The sequence below is a fragment of the Plecotus auritus genome (assembly GCF_963455305.1).
Source record: "Plecotus auritus genome assembly, chromosome: 4".
NCBI lineage: Eukaryota > Metazoa > Chordata > Mammalia > Chiroptera > Vespertilionidae > Plecotus > Plecotus auritus.
The window spans coordinates 49,806,287-49,820,644 of NC_137775.1; the positions used below are offsets into that span (position 1 = coordinate 49,806,287).

The 14,358-nt window shown below is 41.0% G+C and overlaps 1 protein-coding gene across 1 annotated transcript in view; it reads left to right on the forward strand.

Moving 5' to 3' along the window:
* Positions 1–10,547, forward strand: part of GPR63 (G protein-coupled receptor 63) — a 41,696-nt gene extending 31,149 nt beyond the window's left edge. Inside the window, exon 2 of the mRNA XM_080665586.1 lies at positions 5,039–10,547. Coding sequence (XP_080521712.1) covers positions 5,186–6,445 — 1,260 coding nt within the window. The 5' untranslated portion in view covers positions 5,039–5,185 and the 3' untranslated portion in view covers positions 6,446–10,547. The remainder of the gene's footprint in view (positions 1–5,038) is intronic.
* The last annotated feature ends 3,811 nt before the right edge of the window (positions 10,548–14,358 follow it).

Consider the following 14,358-nt stretch of genomic DNA (forward strand, 5'->3'; position numbering starts at 1 on the left):
TCCCCAGTAGGGGGCGTGCAGGAGGCAGCTGATCAATGCTTCTCTCTCATCATTGATGTTTCTATCTCTCTCTCCCTCTTCCTTCCTCTCTGAAATCAATTTAAAAAATTAAAAATAAATAAAAATTCCTATCTATTTATGTGTCTTTCATTCACATCTCTTGTCCTTTTGGGTTGTACATTTTTTTTTTTAAATCCCTCTACTGTCATTTTGGTGTGATTTTGAGATGTGGATCTATGGTCACTCTGCCCCATTTAACCAGAAACCCAGGAACCATTTGTTTATTGCTATCTCTCTAGTGCTTGGCACACACTAGATTCTTAAATAAATATTTGATGAATGAGTAATTGAATCAAATGAGTTAGAAATTTTTATAGTAATGGGATCATCTTACCTAATAATAGAGAAACATGTAAATTGACCATACCTCCGCTACACCCACAGCCAATCAGAGTGAGTATGCAAATTAACCCAACAAAGATGGCGGTTAATTTGCATACATACCTGGGTCCCGGGAACCTCCTCGGCACCCAGGTCACTCCCAGCCGGCCATCAGAGGGAAGGGGCCAAGCCTGCAATCGGAGGGGCGGGGGGTGCCCGCTTCCCAAGCCTAAAGCCTGGGGCGGAGGCTTTAGGCTTGGGAAGGGGCCGAGCCTGCGACCAAACTCAGACCATCCGGAAGTCAGCGCTGGGTTTCCCAGCTGCAGCCTGGCGACCCAGCACTGACTGCCCAGGTGGCTGAGACCCAGAAAGTGAGTCAGGGTCTGATCTGCAGCCTCAGTGGAAGCTGTTGATCAGTGTACTTACCTCTCTCTTTTGCTCCCTTTTTCTTTCTGATCTTTGCCAGCATCCAGGCTTTTCTTTCTCTCCCGGCCTCTGCGGGGCTGCTGTTAAGACCCGCCTCTTTAATTAGGCCCAGAGACAGGCCTGGAGATGCTGACTGGCATAGGAACTGACCAATCAGAACCAAAGGTGGGTGCTGTGAGGAACCAATGGCTGTCTAGGAGGTGGAGCTTCTGACACTGACTGGCATAGGAACTGACCAATGAGAACCAAATCTGGGTGCTGTGGGGAGCCAATGGCTGCCTAAAAGGTGGAGCTTTTGACAGTGACTGGCATAGGAACTGACCAATCAGAACCAAAGGTGGGTGCTGTGGGGAGCCAATGGCTGCCTAGGAGGCGAAGCTTTTGACGCTGGCATAGGAACCGACCAATTACAACCAAATTGGCCAGCAGAGGAGAGCAGCTGGGGGCGACAGCAGGCCTGCAGGAGAGGGCAGTTAGGGGTGATCAGGCTGGCAGGCAGAGGAAGTTAGGGGCAATCAGGCAGGCAGGCAGGTGAGCAGTTAGGAGCCAGTGGTCCCAGATTGTGAGAGGGATGTCTGACTGCCAGTCGGGCCTAAACCGGCAGTTAGACATCCTGCAAGGGGTCCCCAATTGGAGAGGGTGCAGGCTGAGTTGAGGGAACACCCCCTCCGTGCATGAATTTCGTGCACCGGGCCTCTAGTGTGTGTATATGTGTGTGTGTGTGTGTGTGTGTGTGTGTGTATGTGTGTGTGTATATATATATGTATATATATGTATGTGTGTGTGTGTGTGTGTGTGTATATGTAACAACCTAAAAAGTGTCTTTTAAATGTGGTTTTGCTTTAGCCTCATTACAGTTTTTGTTTTTTGTTTCTTAACCTGGTAAAGGAAACTAAGAGTTTGAAAGTGTGTCCATCAACAAAATGAAAAGGCAATGTACTGAATGGGAGAAAATATTTGCAAATCACATATCTGATAAAGAGTTGATATCCAAAATATATAAAGAACTCACACATCTCAATAGCAACCCCCCAACAATCCAATTAAAAATGGGCAGAAGATCTGAATAGACATTTTTCCAAAGAAGGGTAATAGGTACACTAGGGAAATGCAAATCAAAATCGCAATGAGATATCACCTTACACTTGTTAGAATGACTATTATAAAAAAGGCAAGATTTAAGTATTGTCAAGGATGTGGAGAAAAGGAGACCCTAATGCAATGTTGGTGGGAATCTAAATTGGTATAACCACTATGGAAAACAATATGGAGGTGCTTCCAAAAATGAAAAAGATTAACTGCAATATGACTCACCAATTCCACTTCTGGATAATTATCCAAAGAAAATTGTATAACATAAAAAGATATCTGCTCCCATGTTCATTGCAACATTATTCACAACAGCCAAGATATGGAGACAACTGAAGTGTTCATTGATGGATGAATGAATAAAGAAAATGTATATACATGTATGTATATATATGTATGTATAAATATATGTATATATGAATACACACAATAGACTATTATTCAGCCATTTAAAAGAATAAAATCTTGCTATTTGCAACAACATGGATGGATCATGAGGGCATTATGTTAAGTGAAATAAGTGAGACAGAGAAAGACAAGTATAATATAATCTCAGTTATATGTGGACTCTAAAAATGAAGCAAACAAAAACACACAAGCTCATAGATACAGAGAATAGATTGGTGGTTTCCAAATGTGGGGGGTAGGGAGTGGCTGAAATGGGTGTAGGACAGTGGTCGGCAAACCACGGCTCGCGAGCCACATGCGGCTTTTTGGCCTCTTGAGTGTGGCTCTTCCACAAAATTCTATGGCCTGGGTGAGTCTATTTTGAAGAAGTGGCGTTAGAAGAAGTTTAAGTTTAAAAAATTTGGCTCTCAAAAGAAATTTCAATCGTTGTACTGTTGATATTTGGCTCTGTTGACTAATGAGTTTGCCGACCACTGGTCTAGGAGGTTGAAAGGTACAGACTTCCAGTTATAAAATATATAAGTCATGTGATGTAATATACAGCATGGTGACTATAGTTAATACTATTGCATTGCATATTTGAGAGAGTAGATCTTAAAAGTTCTCATCACAATGAAAACAATTTTAACTTTCTGTGATGACAGATGTTAACTAGTCTTACTGTGGTGATCAGTTTATAGTATATACAAATATCAAATCATTATTTGTATACCTGAAATGAAATTAATGTTGTATGTCAATTATATTTTAATAAAAAAATAAAAAATGAAGTGTGTACTATTTCAGGATGGATAGATGTTTGTTTACTTGGTCAAGCACAATTATAGCTGTTATTTTAGGCTGATGATACACATTTGTCTGTTGATATTTTCTTATAGATAGATTTGTATTCAGGCTGATTTATGTAGCAAGCACAGTCTTTATTCTTGTATATTGAGTTAGTTCTAAAGAAAATATGGTGATTATGGTGTATAGCTTTCTAACTACCATTGACCCTTTGTGGTTAATAAAATTTGAGAGTCACTGGCTTAGTGTGGCATCTCAGCCAGGTATATTTTGCATTTCAAAGTGAAAATGTGAAAATGGATAATATCTTGTAGGAACAAAGAAATTAAGCTGTGAAAGTGAGAGTAACTAGTAAAATTAATATTTTGAACAAGCAGATAAATACTCTCCTTGCTCAGCCTTGACAACAGAGGGGACTGTAGAGAGAAACAAGTACGACAGCAAATGATTTGTCTACAATGCTGGATCTTGGGCCTGTCAAATGGGGTGCCTCCACCCTCCATACCCCAAGAAATGAGTAAGTGAATATTTGGCATTTACCCCAAAAATCAATAACTAATTCTAAGTCAAAATAATGAGCAAGTTATAGTGTTATTTTAAGCTTCTGTGCATTTATTCCCCCCCCCAATCTTTGGTATTTATTAAAGGAATCTAGCCAGAAATCCAGAGAATTCTTCCTAATTAAAAAAGTTATCTCTGCAACAAAGAAGGAACAATCCACATCACAAAAATGGGTTAGTAAGATGGTAGACTAATAAAGTTCCCTATTGAAAACTTCAGGGTTATAGGAATTGGGTGTAAGGATAAGAGAAAGGTGACTGGAAACTTGTTGGAGTAAGATAACCAAATATATGTAAGTTTCCTGGAATAGATTCTCACTGCTGAACATTCTTATGGGCATCTCCTTTAGAAATTCCATCTTCATTATTTGGTTGACATCTATCAAGTTTTAGGGAAAAGAAATGTTTTCATTTCTTTGATCTTTTCAGATAGAAGTATTTGTATCATAAAATAGAGGATGGAAGTTAGTGGTCATGGGAAAGAAGAGAGAATATGAGAATATAAAGAAAGCTTTGAAAAGAGAAAAGAAGTCTTGAAAATATGATCAAGACTTTTTACATATAATTTTTTTTGTCATTTTGATTAACTTTTCCAAGGTGGTGATGGTGAGATTTCTGGGAAAAACACAAAGAAATAGAAAGCCAGGAAACTGTTTGAGACCTTTCATAGAAAATGACCTGGAAGGTGTTATAAGAAAAGCGGTAGGTAGCCCTAACCGGTTTGGCTCAGTGGATAGAGCACCGGCCTGCGGACTGAAGGGTCTCAGGTTCGATTCCGGTCAAGGGCATGTACCTTGGTTGCGGGCACATCCCCAGTGGGAGGTGTGCAGGAGGCAGCTGATCGATGTTTCTCTCTCATCGATGTTTCTAACTTTCTATCTCTCTCCCTTCCTCTCTGTAAAAAATCAATAAAATATATTTTAAAAAAAGTGGTAAGTGGAAAACTGAGTTCAGGTTTTTTGCCATCTTGTTTTGTGCTCATGTAAACATAGAACATGAATCTGTACCAAAAAGCTATTAAGAAAAACATTAGTACTCTCAGGAGAACCAGATAATAAAACCTGTATAAATAGTGACTGTGGAAAGGCCAAGTTTGCTACTGGAAATTTAAAAGAAAGTAAGTAAGGTTCTAACTTTTGACTTTGAAGTGGTAATACATTTTCATTCTTTTCACTTTCACTTCATACATGAGTGTCATGAAATTTCCATCATGGTTGACAAAAATAAAACAACAGAACAACAATATCTTAGTGCTACTTGAGCTAGAGATGTATTTTTGAAGGGTTAAAGAAAGCCAAACTGATCTTCCATGATGAAAGGTAAGAAGTCAAATGTTATTGATGAAGCTCATTTCTCATTTACTTTTTGTATTTTGGGCTTATTTTCAGGCAGAAGACTTTTTTGGAAGATGGAACGCTGTCTGTTTTCCAGAACATGTTTCCAAGCCTGTCTGGGAAACTTGAAACGGCTGCTAGGTGTTGAGATGCTGGAAGAACACCCGCTTAGCTGCTAGCGCCTTCCCTCCTGCTGAAGCCATGGTCTTCTCCGCAGGGCTGACTGCGTCCCATAGTGGGGCAACCAACACGACGTACGTAGTCTATGAAAACACATACCTGAATATTACGGCCCCGCCACCAGTCCAGCATCCTGGCATTGGGCCGCTGCTTAGATACCATTTTGACACCCTGGCTTCCACGGGGATGCGTTCCTTGACCGTGAATAGCACAGCTGTACCCCCAACACCAGCAGCTTATCAGAGCCTAAACCTGCCTCTGCAAATCATCCTTTCTGCTATAATGATATTTATTCTGTTTGTGTCTTTTCTCGGGAACCTGGTCGTTTGCCTCATGGTTTACCAAAAGGCCGCCATGCGATCTGCCATTAACATCCTCCTGGCCAGCCTGGCGTTCGCAGACATGTTGCTTGCAGTGCTGAACATGCCCTTTGCCTTGGTAACTATTCTCACTACCAGATGGATTTTTGGGAAATTCTTCTGTAGGGTATCTGCCATGTTTTTCTGGCTCTTTGTGATTGAGGGAGTAGCCATCCTGCTCATCATTAGCATTGATAGGTTCCTTATTATAGTCCAGAGGCAGGACAAGCTAAACCCCTACAGGGCTAAGGTTCTGATTGCAGTTTCTTGGGCAGCTTCCTTTTGTATAGCTTTCCCTTTGGCTGTAGGCAACCCTGACCTGCAAGTACCTTCCCGAGCCCCCCAGTGCGTGTTTGGGTACACAACCAACCCAGGTTACCAGGCTTATGTGATTTTGATTTCTCTTATTTCTTTCTTCATACCCTTCCTGGTGATACTGTATTCATTTATGGGTATACTCAACACTCTTCGGCACAATGCCTTGAGGATCCATAGCTACCCTGAGGGAATATGCCTCAGCCAGGCCAGCAAACTGGGTCTCATGAGTCTGCAGAGACCCTTCCAGATGAGCATCGACATGGGCTTTAAAACACGTGCCTTCACCACCATCTTGATCCTCTTTGCTGTCTTCATCGTCTGCTGGGCCCCGTTCACCACTTACAGCCTTGTGGCCACGTTCAATAAGCACTTTTACTATCAGCACAACTTTTTTGAGATTAGCACCTGGCTACTTTGGCTCTGCTACCTCAAGTCTGCATTGAACCCACTGATTTACTACTGGAGGATTAAGAAATTCCACGAGGCCTGCCTGGACATGATGCCCAAGTCCTTCAAGTTTTTGCCGCAGCTCCCTCGTCACACAAGGCGACGGATACGCCCCAGTGCTGTCTACGTGTGTGGGGAACATCGGACGGTGGTGTGAATATGGGAACTGCCTGAAATTTTGGGTGATGGTTGTTCTTTACTGGACTCTGAATTTTCTTTCACATGGCTTTTCCACTTACACTTCCCCGTTTTTTATAGGTTTGTGTGTAAGTGTGTGTGTGGTGTGTGCAGTATAAAGAAAGAATGGTGACTAGTTATAATTCTGTTACCAAGGATACACGATAGGGCAGTGATCACAGATGTTACCTCCAGGATTCCACAGAAATCCACTATTTAGGGTGGGAAAATGGTTTTTGTGTCTTTGGTTGATTTTGTTTTGGAAGTAGGATCAGGATTGTGCTCTATTGAGCCTGCAGTCACACTGAATTGTCGGTGTTTGGTATGCTGCTCAGGTGTGCCTAGTTGAGTTTATTCCTTTTCTTCTGGAAAACACCGCTGCTTTTTGCCATTGTATTGGAGCCAAAAACCACATACATCTCAGTAGATAAATATTTACTTTTATTTTAAGAAATAACCCAAGGAGGTTAGTGACATTTCAAAGGTCATTAATATTTACTTTGGTGCACTTTAGGAAATAACGTACAAACTAATTCAGTCATGTTTTTCAGAATTGTTTTTATACATGACATGTTATGCTTTAGGAGACATTGCATTATCATTTCTAGAAAGATCGTTTTAAAAAATGTTTTAGCTGCATGTACAGTTGTAAAGGAGAGAACATAGACATGTAGATATTTTTCTAAGCACAACAGCAATTCTTTAGAGCAATAGGGAAAAGTCAAGAAGACAGAACATTCTTGCAAATTTAAATGGGATGCAGTGAGGAGTGGCTGTTGTGGACTGTGGTGACTCCTGTTACTCAAGGATTCTCACTGAGTCCAGCAGGGAGAAGGACCTACCACTATTGTACACCTACCATGTGCCAGGCACTGTGTATCCTTTATCCTCACAGCATCCTGTGAGGTAGGTATTATTTCTTCCTTTTTTACAGATGAAGAAAGCAAGTCTCAGAGACTAAAATCCTGCCCAAGGTTAGTCATAGAGCTGGGACCCAAAACGTCTGTGGGAGTCCCGAAGCTGTGCTGTCTCCCTGTGCCACACAGACACAAATTCGGGTTCAGATGTTTCATAGTCAAGAGGGGGCTTTGCATATCCTTTTTTTAAGACAATAAAACCTTTTAAAAGATAACTTCATCTTTTAAATTACCAAAAGAAATGTGAAACGAATGCAGAAAGTCTGGGAAGTATAAACATGAAATGAAATCACACAACCACCCTTTCACAGTGGAACTTTAAAATCATAGATAAATAAGACGATCAGGAAATAAGGTGACACTTTGGTTTACAAAAAAAAGGACTGGCAGTTATGGAGAAGTTAGGCACAGATGTGTTAGGTCTTGGCTTTGTGGGTTTGGAGGCTTCCAGTGGTTCAGCTGTCTCTAAATGTTCCAGGGATGCTAAGACAGCACTGTTATCCGTGCTTGCCCCTAGCAGAGCTGGGGTTGGTGAATATGCTCCGAAGTGAGTCTCCTCCATAGAAGCAAAGATAAGCCCTGGTCCAAGCGTAGAGCAAGTTGTAATGGGGCTGGTCTGGGGTTTCAAATTATTTTTCTCTTGTTGATGATCTGACCCCCTTGGTGCATCCAGACCCTTTGGTCCCCTTCTTCCTGGAGCCTCTGATACACTTGATAAAATAGCTGACAGGGCTGGGGCTGCAGACGAAGCTATAGGGGCTGAAAGTGCAGCCCTGTGGCTACGCCATGGGCTTTATAAATAGGTAAGTAAACCATGAACGTTTTTTGATTTACAGCATTTTTTTGGAATTTTAGTGTTTTGTGAAGCTCTGTTTTTTTTCAGTTGTACAACCAGAGAGTTGGATTAGATGAATCTAAGGTCTGGCCCAGCTATAATGCGCTTCCCTCCATGTGAGAGTGGAGATGTTTGAAGAACCCAGTTGATGGTGGCTTCACTCTTTGGTCCCCAGTATTACTTCTTTACATTTTATTCCATTAGCTATTTCTTAACATTGACCAACTGAAGAGCACGTGGCACAGGATCAGGAGCTAGGACTTCCAAAGTTTGATGACATCACAGAAGATCTGGGAAACCCTGCTCTTGCAATTGTAACAGTGTTGGAACTCATTTTCCAGTTGAAGAACTTTTTTGTAGATGCGAGCATATTATTTTACATGTTGGTTTGGGATCATCTGATGATGACAGTCACCTACCTCTTTGGTTTCTACTTCTATTATTCACAGGTAAAACTGTTGGCGTCTGTAGGGATCTTATAGAATAGAAACACTATAGTAGATACTAGTAGCACATTGAAGTGTATCATGCTTTCCATTTTCAACTGGATTTCAAGCAGATATTAATAAGTATATTTGAAATTAGACTTTCTCTAAAGAAAGTAAGCATGCTCCGTATTCATCTTACAATATATATTGGCGGTAGGTCTTAAGGCTGCTTTTTGTTTGGAGTTGAGACTGAGTTTTGGCTTTCTTTGTCCTTTTTTATGAGCAGTCCTTAGGTACTTTTGTGCTGCTTGTTAGGCACTGCATCATCTGGTGAGAGCTCTGGACTGCCTGCTGAGATGCTCGGTGTTTGTGGAAGAAGAAAGAAGAAAGAAGAAAGGGGCCTTTGTGAGATTTGAGCAACACCGATCAGCAGTTCTCTTTACACTGGATAATCTTGATCAGATGACAGTTTACAAATCATTTTGATGTTTTTTTATGTATACAATTTGAAAGCTTTAAAAAAAAGTACTGTGGAGTACCTTTGAAAAAATTAGGTGCAGACTCCTATGTTGCCTATTCCCCTGTATTTTCTTGAGGGGAAAATAAATACCACTACTAATTATCACCACTGACTGACATAATCAGAAATGTTTTTGTTTTCATTTTCCTTCAGACTAGTAAGTAAGAAGCATGAAAGACATAGTGAAATATGTGGAGTCAAAAGAAATCCCCTATAGTTTGGAGTAGTGATATTCAAGCTTTAATATGAACATGTGTCTAAGTATTCCCAGGGGGGCATTCACAGATGCCCAGAGCCCCCAGAGTGTCTGGCATTGGGCCCAGGGATGCACACTTTTATTTTGTTGAGTACCCTGCCCGATTCTGATGCAGGTGGTCCAAGGGGCATACTTCAGTAATCATTTCTGTCGAAAATATACCTATTTCAATATTGTCTGTTTTGTTTAAAAATGCTTGTTTTGTGTTGGAAGCCATTATCTTCTAGTGCATGGGTAATCCGCATCCAGAGGAAAATCTGCTCATCGTTGTGCCTAATTTGCTGCCACGTGTGTTAGTGCTGGATCTCACCAGTAATGGAGTTACCTTCTGTTAGCTGGCACAATTCTGATAAACCATCTCGTTCACAGGAGAGCAGAAAGAGTGACTTAATATTTGAAAGTCATGACTTTCTGGAGCCTAATTCCTCTAATATCTTCTCCCGGAGAGGTGTCTGTTGTATGGAACCTCCTGAAGAGGATGAGGGGAATGTAAAGTCATCTAATCCCCACTGCTCTCCTTATGCCTGTCTCATTTAAGGGAAGAATGAAGAAGAGAAAATAACCTTTTCAAATCCATGTACTTTGGTTGCTAACAAAGATATTTACTTTTTTCTTGGTTTTGCTTTTGTTTACATGAAAATATTTATGTATGTATCACAGAAACATTTTCACTTGCTTGACATATTCTGCCATGATTTTTAGTTTAAAGGACTGCTTAATTCAAATTTATTTTCTCAATGACAGTCCTTCTAAACTGCCTTCATTGAAAACTCAGTTTTTATAATAAAAATATCAAAACACATGTTTGTTATTACTGGTAAATGGTAATACATTTCTTAGATATATATTGGTACTAGGACTTTGTAATTAAAAATAATTTATTTTAAAATAGTACCTAACCTGTATGGGGGAAAAAACACTTTGAATTTGGGACTGTTAAAATTCAGAAATCAACAAGTATGGTTATTTGTGCATATTCTTATTACAACCAGGAAAAGTGCTCCCAATGAGAAAGTCAATAAATGTTTAACATTTCTAAAAGTGGAGTTTTTTTTAAAGACTAGTTCATTCTATCTTAGAAAACTTGTCATGAATAATACTTTCTGTTAAATTAAAATCTGAATTTAGGTTCAAATCTTGTTTACTTTGGGTTCTTATTTTCATATTTGACCTCAAACCTGGTGTATGCATAACTGTACTCTAATTTTAGAAGTTCTTGGGATAGTTAAGGATGAAATGAAACTTGGCAAGAGAGCATTAGTAATAAACAGTTTTAAGAAATTCTGTCTGGAAGAGTTATGAAAATTTTACTGCTGAGTCATGTGAAATTATATTGTCACTTGGCAAATCAAAGACAGCAGTTGCTCCTATTTTGACAAAATGATTTCAACTATGCTTCTAAAATCCACTTTTAGGTTTATCTAAAATCCACTTTTAAATCCATAGGAAATAACTTTTGTATATAGGAGTTTTAATTTTTCCCAGTAAGACATGGGGTTTTATTTTATTTTATTTTTTTACTCACATGCAATAGCTAAATATATTTCTTTTAAGTTACAAAAGAAGGTTGATTTACAAAAGAAGGTTGTCGTTGAATCTACATTTGACAGTTTCTTTTGAAATGGAAAGGTAAGGAAGATATAACAAAATAGAGGAACATGTTAAACTAAAAGCATTTTCACATCTACCATGAAAATAATGAACCTCACTCAACTCATTCATAATACAAAGAACCTTTAGGAGCAATTTATACCTTAAGTGTCAAGGTGCAGTAAGATTCAATGCCAAAAGAGAAAATAAATATTTCCTAGCTATATCAGTCAGCGTTTAACCAGAGAAGCAGAACTAGCAGAAGATATTTATTAAGAGACTTATTTCAAGAATTGGCCTATGTAATTGTGGGCTGGCTACGCTAGGCCAGTCGGGAATCTGAAGGGCAGGCCACCAGGAAGGGAGGCTGGGAATTGGAGGTGGGATTTCTTCTTCCTCAAGCCTCAGTTCTGCTTTGAAGGCCTTTCACCTGATTGAGTCAGGCCCGCCAGGTTATCTAGGATGATCTTTCTTAATGTGGACTGATTATGGACTCTAATCATATCTACGAAATACCTCCACAGCAACACTTAGGTTAGTGTTTGATGGAATAACGGCGGTATGTAGCCTACACAAATTGACACATCAAAAGATTATCCACTGCGGTGATATCCACATTTATGATAAAACTAGAGGCCCGGTGCATGAAATTCATGCACGGGGGGTGGGGGGTCCCTCAGCCCAGCCTGCACCCTCTCCAATCTGGGACCCCTCGAGGGATGTCCGACTGCCCATTTATCCCAATCCCGGTGAGATCGGGTCTAAACAGGCAGTCGGATATCCCTCTCACAATCCAGGACTGCTGGTTCCCAACTGCTCGCCTGCCTGCCTTCCTGATTGCCCCTAACCGCTTCTGCCTGCCAGCCTGACCACCCCCTAACCACTCCCCTGCCAGCCTGATTGATGTCTAACTACTCCCCTGCCTGCCTGTTTGCCCCTAACTGCCCTCCCCTGCAGGTCTGGTCATCACCCCTAACTGCCCTCTCCTGCAGGCCTGGGTCCCCCCCAACTGCCCTTCCCTGCAAGCCTGGTCACCCCCAACTTCCCTCCTCTGCCAGCCTAGTCACCCCTAACTGCCCTCCCTTGCAGGCCTGGTCCATCCCAACTGCCCTCCCCTGCTGGCCATCTTGTCACGGCCATCTTGTGTCCACATGGGGGCAGCCATCTTGTGTGTTGGAGTGATGGTCAATCTGCATATTACTCTTTTATTAGCTAGAATAGAGGCCTGGTGCACAGGTGGAAGCCAGCTGGTTTGCCCTGAAGGGTGTCCTGGATCAGGGTGGGGGTTCCCTTGGGGTGTGGGGTGGCCTGGGCAAGGGGCCTGTGGTGGTTTGCAGGCTGGCCACGTCCCCTGGCGACCCAAGCGGAGGCCCTGGTATCTGGGATTTATTTATCTTCTATAATTGAAACTTTGTAGCCTAGAGCAGAGCCAAGCCTTCTGCTCGCTCTGTGGTGGCAGCCATTTCTGTTGGGATTTATTTATCTTCTATAATTGAAACTTTGTAGCCTTAATCAGAGGCCAAGGCAGGCCAGGGCTGCAGAAGCTTGGCTTCCTCCATCGCCAGGGGCAACCCTAGCCTCCTGCTCTCTCCAGCTCTGTGGCTGCCGCCATTTTTGTTTGGATTTATTTATCTTCTATAATTGAAACTTTGTAGCATTGAGTGGAGGCCTGGGCAGGCCAGGGTGTGCGGAAAGCTTGGCTTCCTCCATCATCGGGGAAACCCAAGCCTCCCTCCTGCTCTCTCTGTGGCTGCAGCCATCTTGGTCGGGTTAATTTGCATACTTGCTCCTGATTGGCTGGTGGGTGTAACAGAGTGATGGTTAATTTGCATATTACTCTTTTATTAGATAGGATTCTCCTGTGGTGCAGTGGTGGTGGTCTAAAAAAATCAGTCCCATAAATTTCAGTGTTGAGGTTAAAACAATGACCAAGACTAACTTGTTCAAGAGGATTAGCAACACATTCTGACCACATGTTCAGATTCATGGAATCACAGGCATAATATTTATTTTTGATTTTCACTGTATCTGTTTTGAAACGTCTTAAAAGGGAGTACTAATTGATGATTATGTAAACCAACTGCCTTTCTCTGTGAGCTTTTATTTGTGATACTTGTCAAGGCTGATGCCTTTCTTTTAAGGAATTTGAAAGTATAACATTATTTAATCTCAGCATAAAAGTATGCAAATCATAATAATAATGATGGGTGCTATTTTTGGCCACTTACTGTAGTCAAAATACTACTTTATTTTAATTCAAAGTATTTTCTCCTTTTTCCAACTGAGGAAATTATGTTCCCAAGAGACTAAGTAACTTGTCAGGCATAGCTTGGATTCAACCGAGGCCTAATGCCAAAGTTCGTATTTTTTAGGCTTCCTTGCTTTTATTATTCTCTGGTAACAGAACTGAGTCCCTTATGAGAAGAGTTTACTAAGCATCATACTGGATGATTTTTACTCTCCACACATTCCATAATAAAAATCAGAACAGCAGCACCTATTCACAAAGTTGTGGATATTAATGCAAAACCTCTGTGGGTTGGTTCTTGGTTTGAAGTCATTAACTATATTTGGCTCAGTCAGGAAACTGTCAAGCTAACTGGGCCCCTGAGAGCCTTGGATACCATCTCTAATGTCATAGAACTTTCATGGCACTTGTTGACTGTGGCTGAAATTTTAGGGCCATGTCAACACCCAGACACCCTAAATTGCATAAATCTCAGGGCTCCTTTGGAAGGCCGTCACCTTGGTGCACAGTGGGTTTTAATTATGTACTAATTTGTTTGAAGTCCTGGGGTTTAGCTCTAGTAGCCAAGACTACTTGGCAGAAGAGGTGGAGGTGATGAAGTCAGAAGCCATAGGGTCCTGGGCCAGCTTTGACACTCCTTGCTGTGTCACCGGAACTCGCAGTGTGACATAAAATGGCAGTATTTTTAAGATATCAACTCATGATTGGTACAGTAATGATAATTTCTTAATCAATGAATCACTTTACTAAACAAAACCAAAACTGGACCCCAAAACTGTTACTGTAGTTTATTATATATTTTTGAAAATAATGAAAAAAATGTTTTCATGGTGTACTTTATCTTACTGACATCTGTTTTGTGGCAGTACCTGTTAGAAGTTTTCAAATACATTATACCCTAATAAGCAGATGAAGAAACAGTTTTGGAGCAATTAAATGATTTGCCCAAATTCTCCCAGCAATTAGGAGGTAGAGCTGGGATTCAAACACAGCTTGATGGCTCCCCGCTCTAGGTCTCTCTTCACTTCACGTTGAGTCAGTGAGATTTTCCTGTCAGAGAGAGAAGGGCTGGATAGGGAGGTGGCAATGTTTGGAAAAA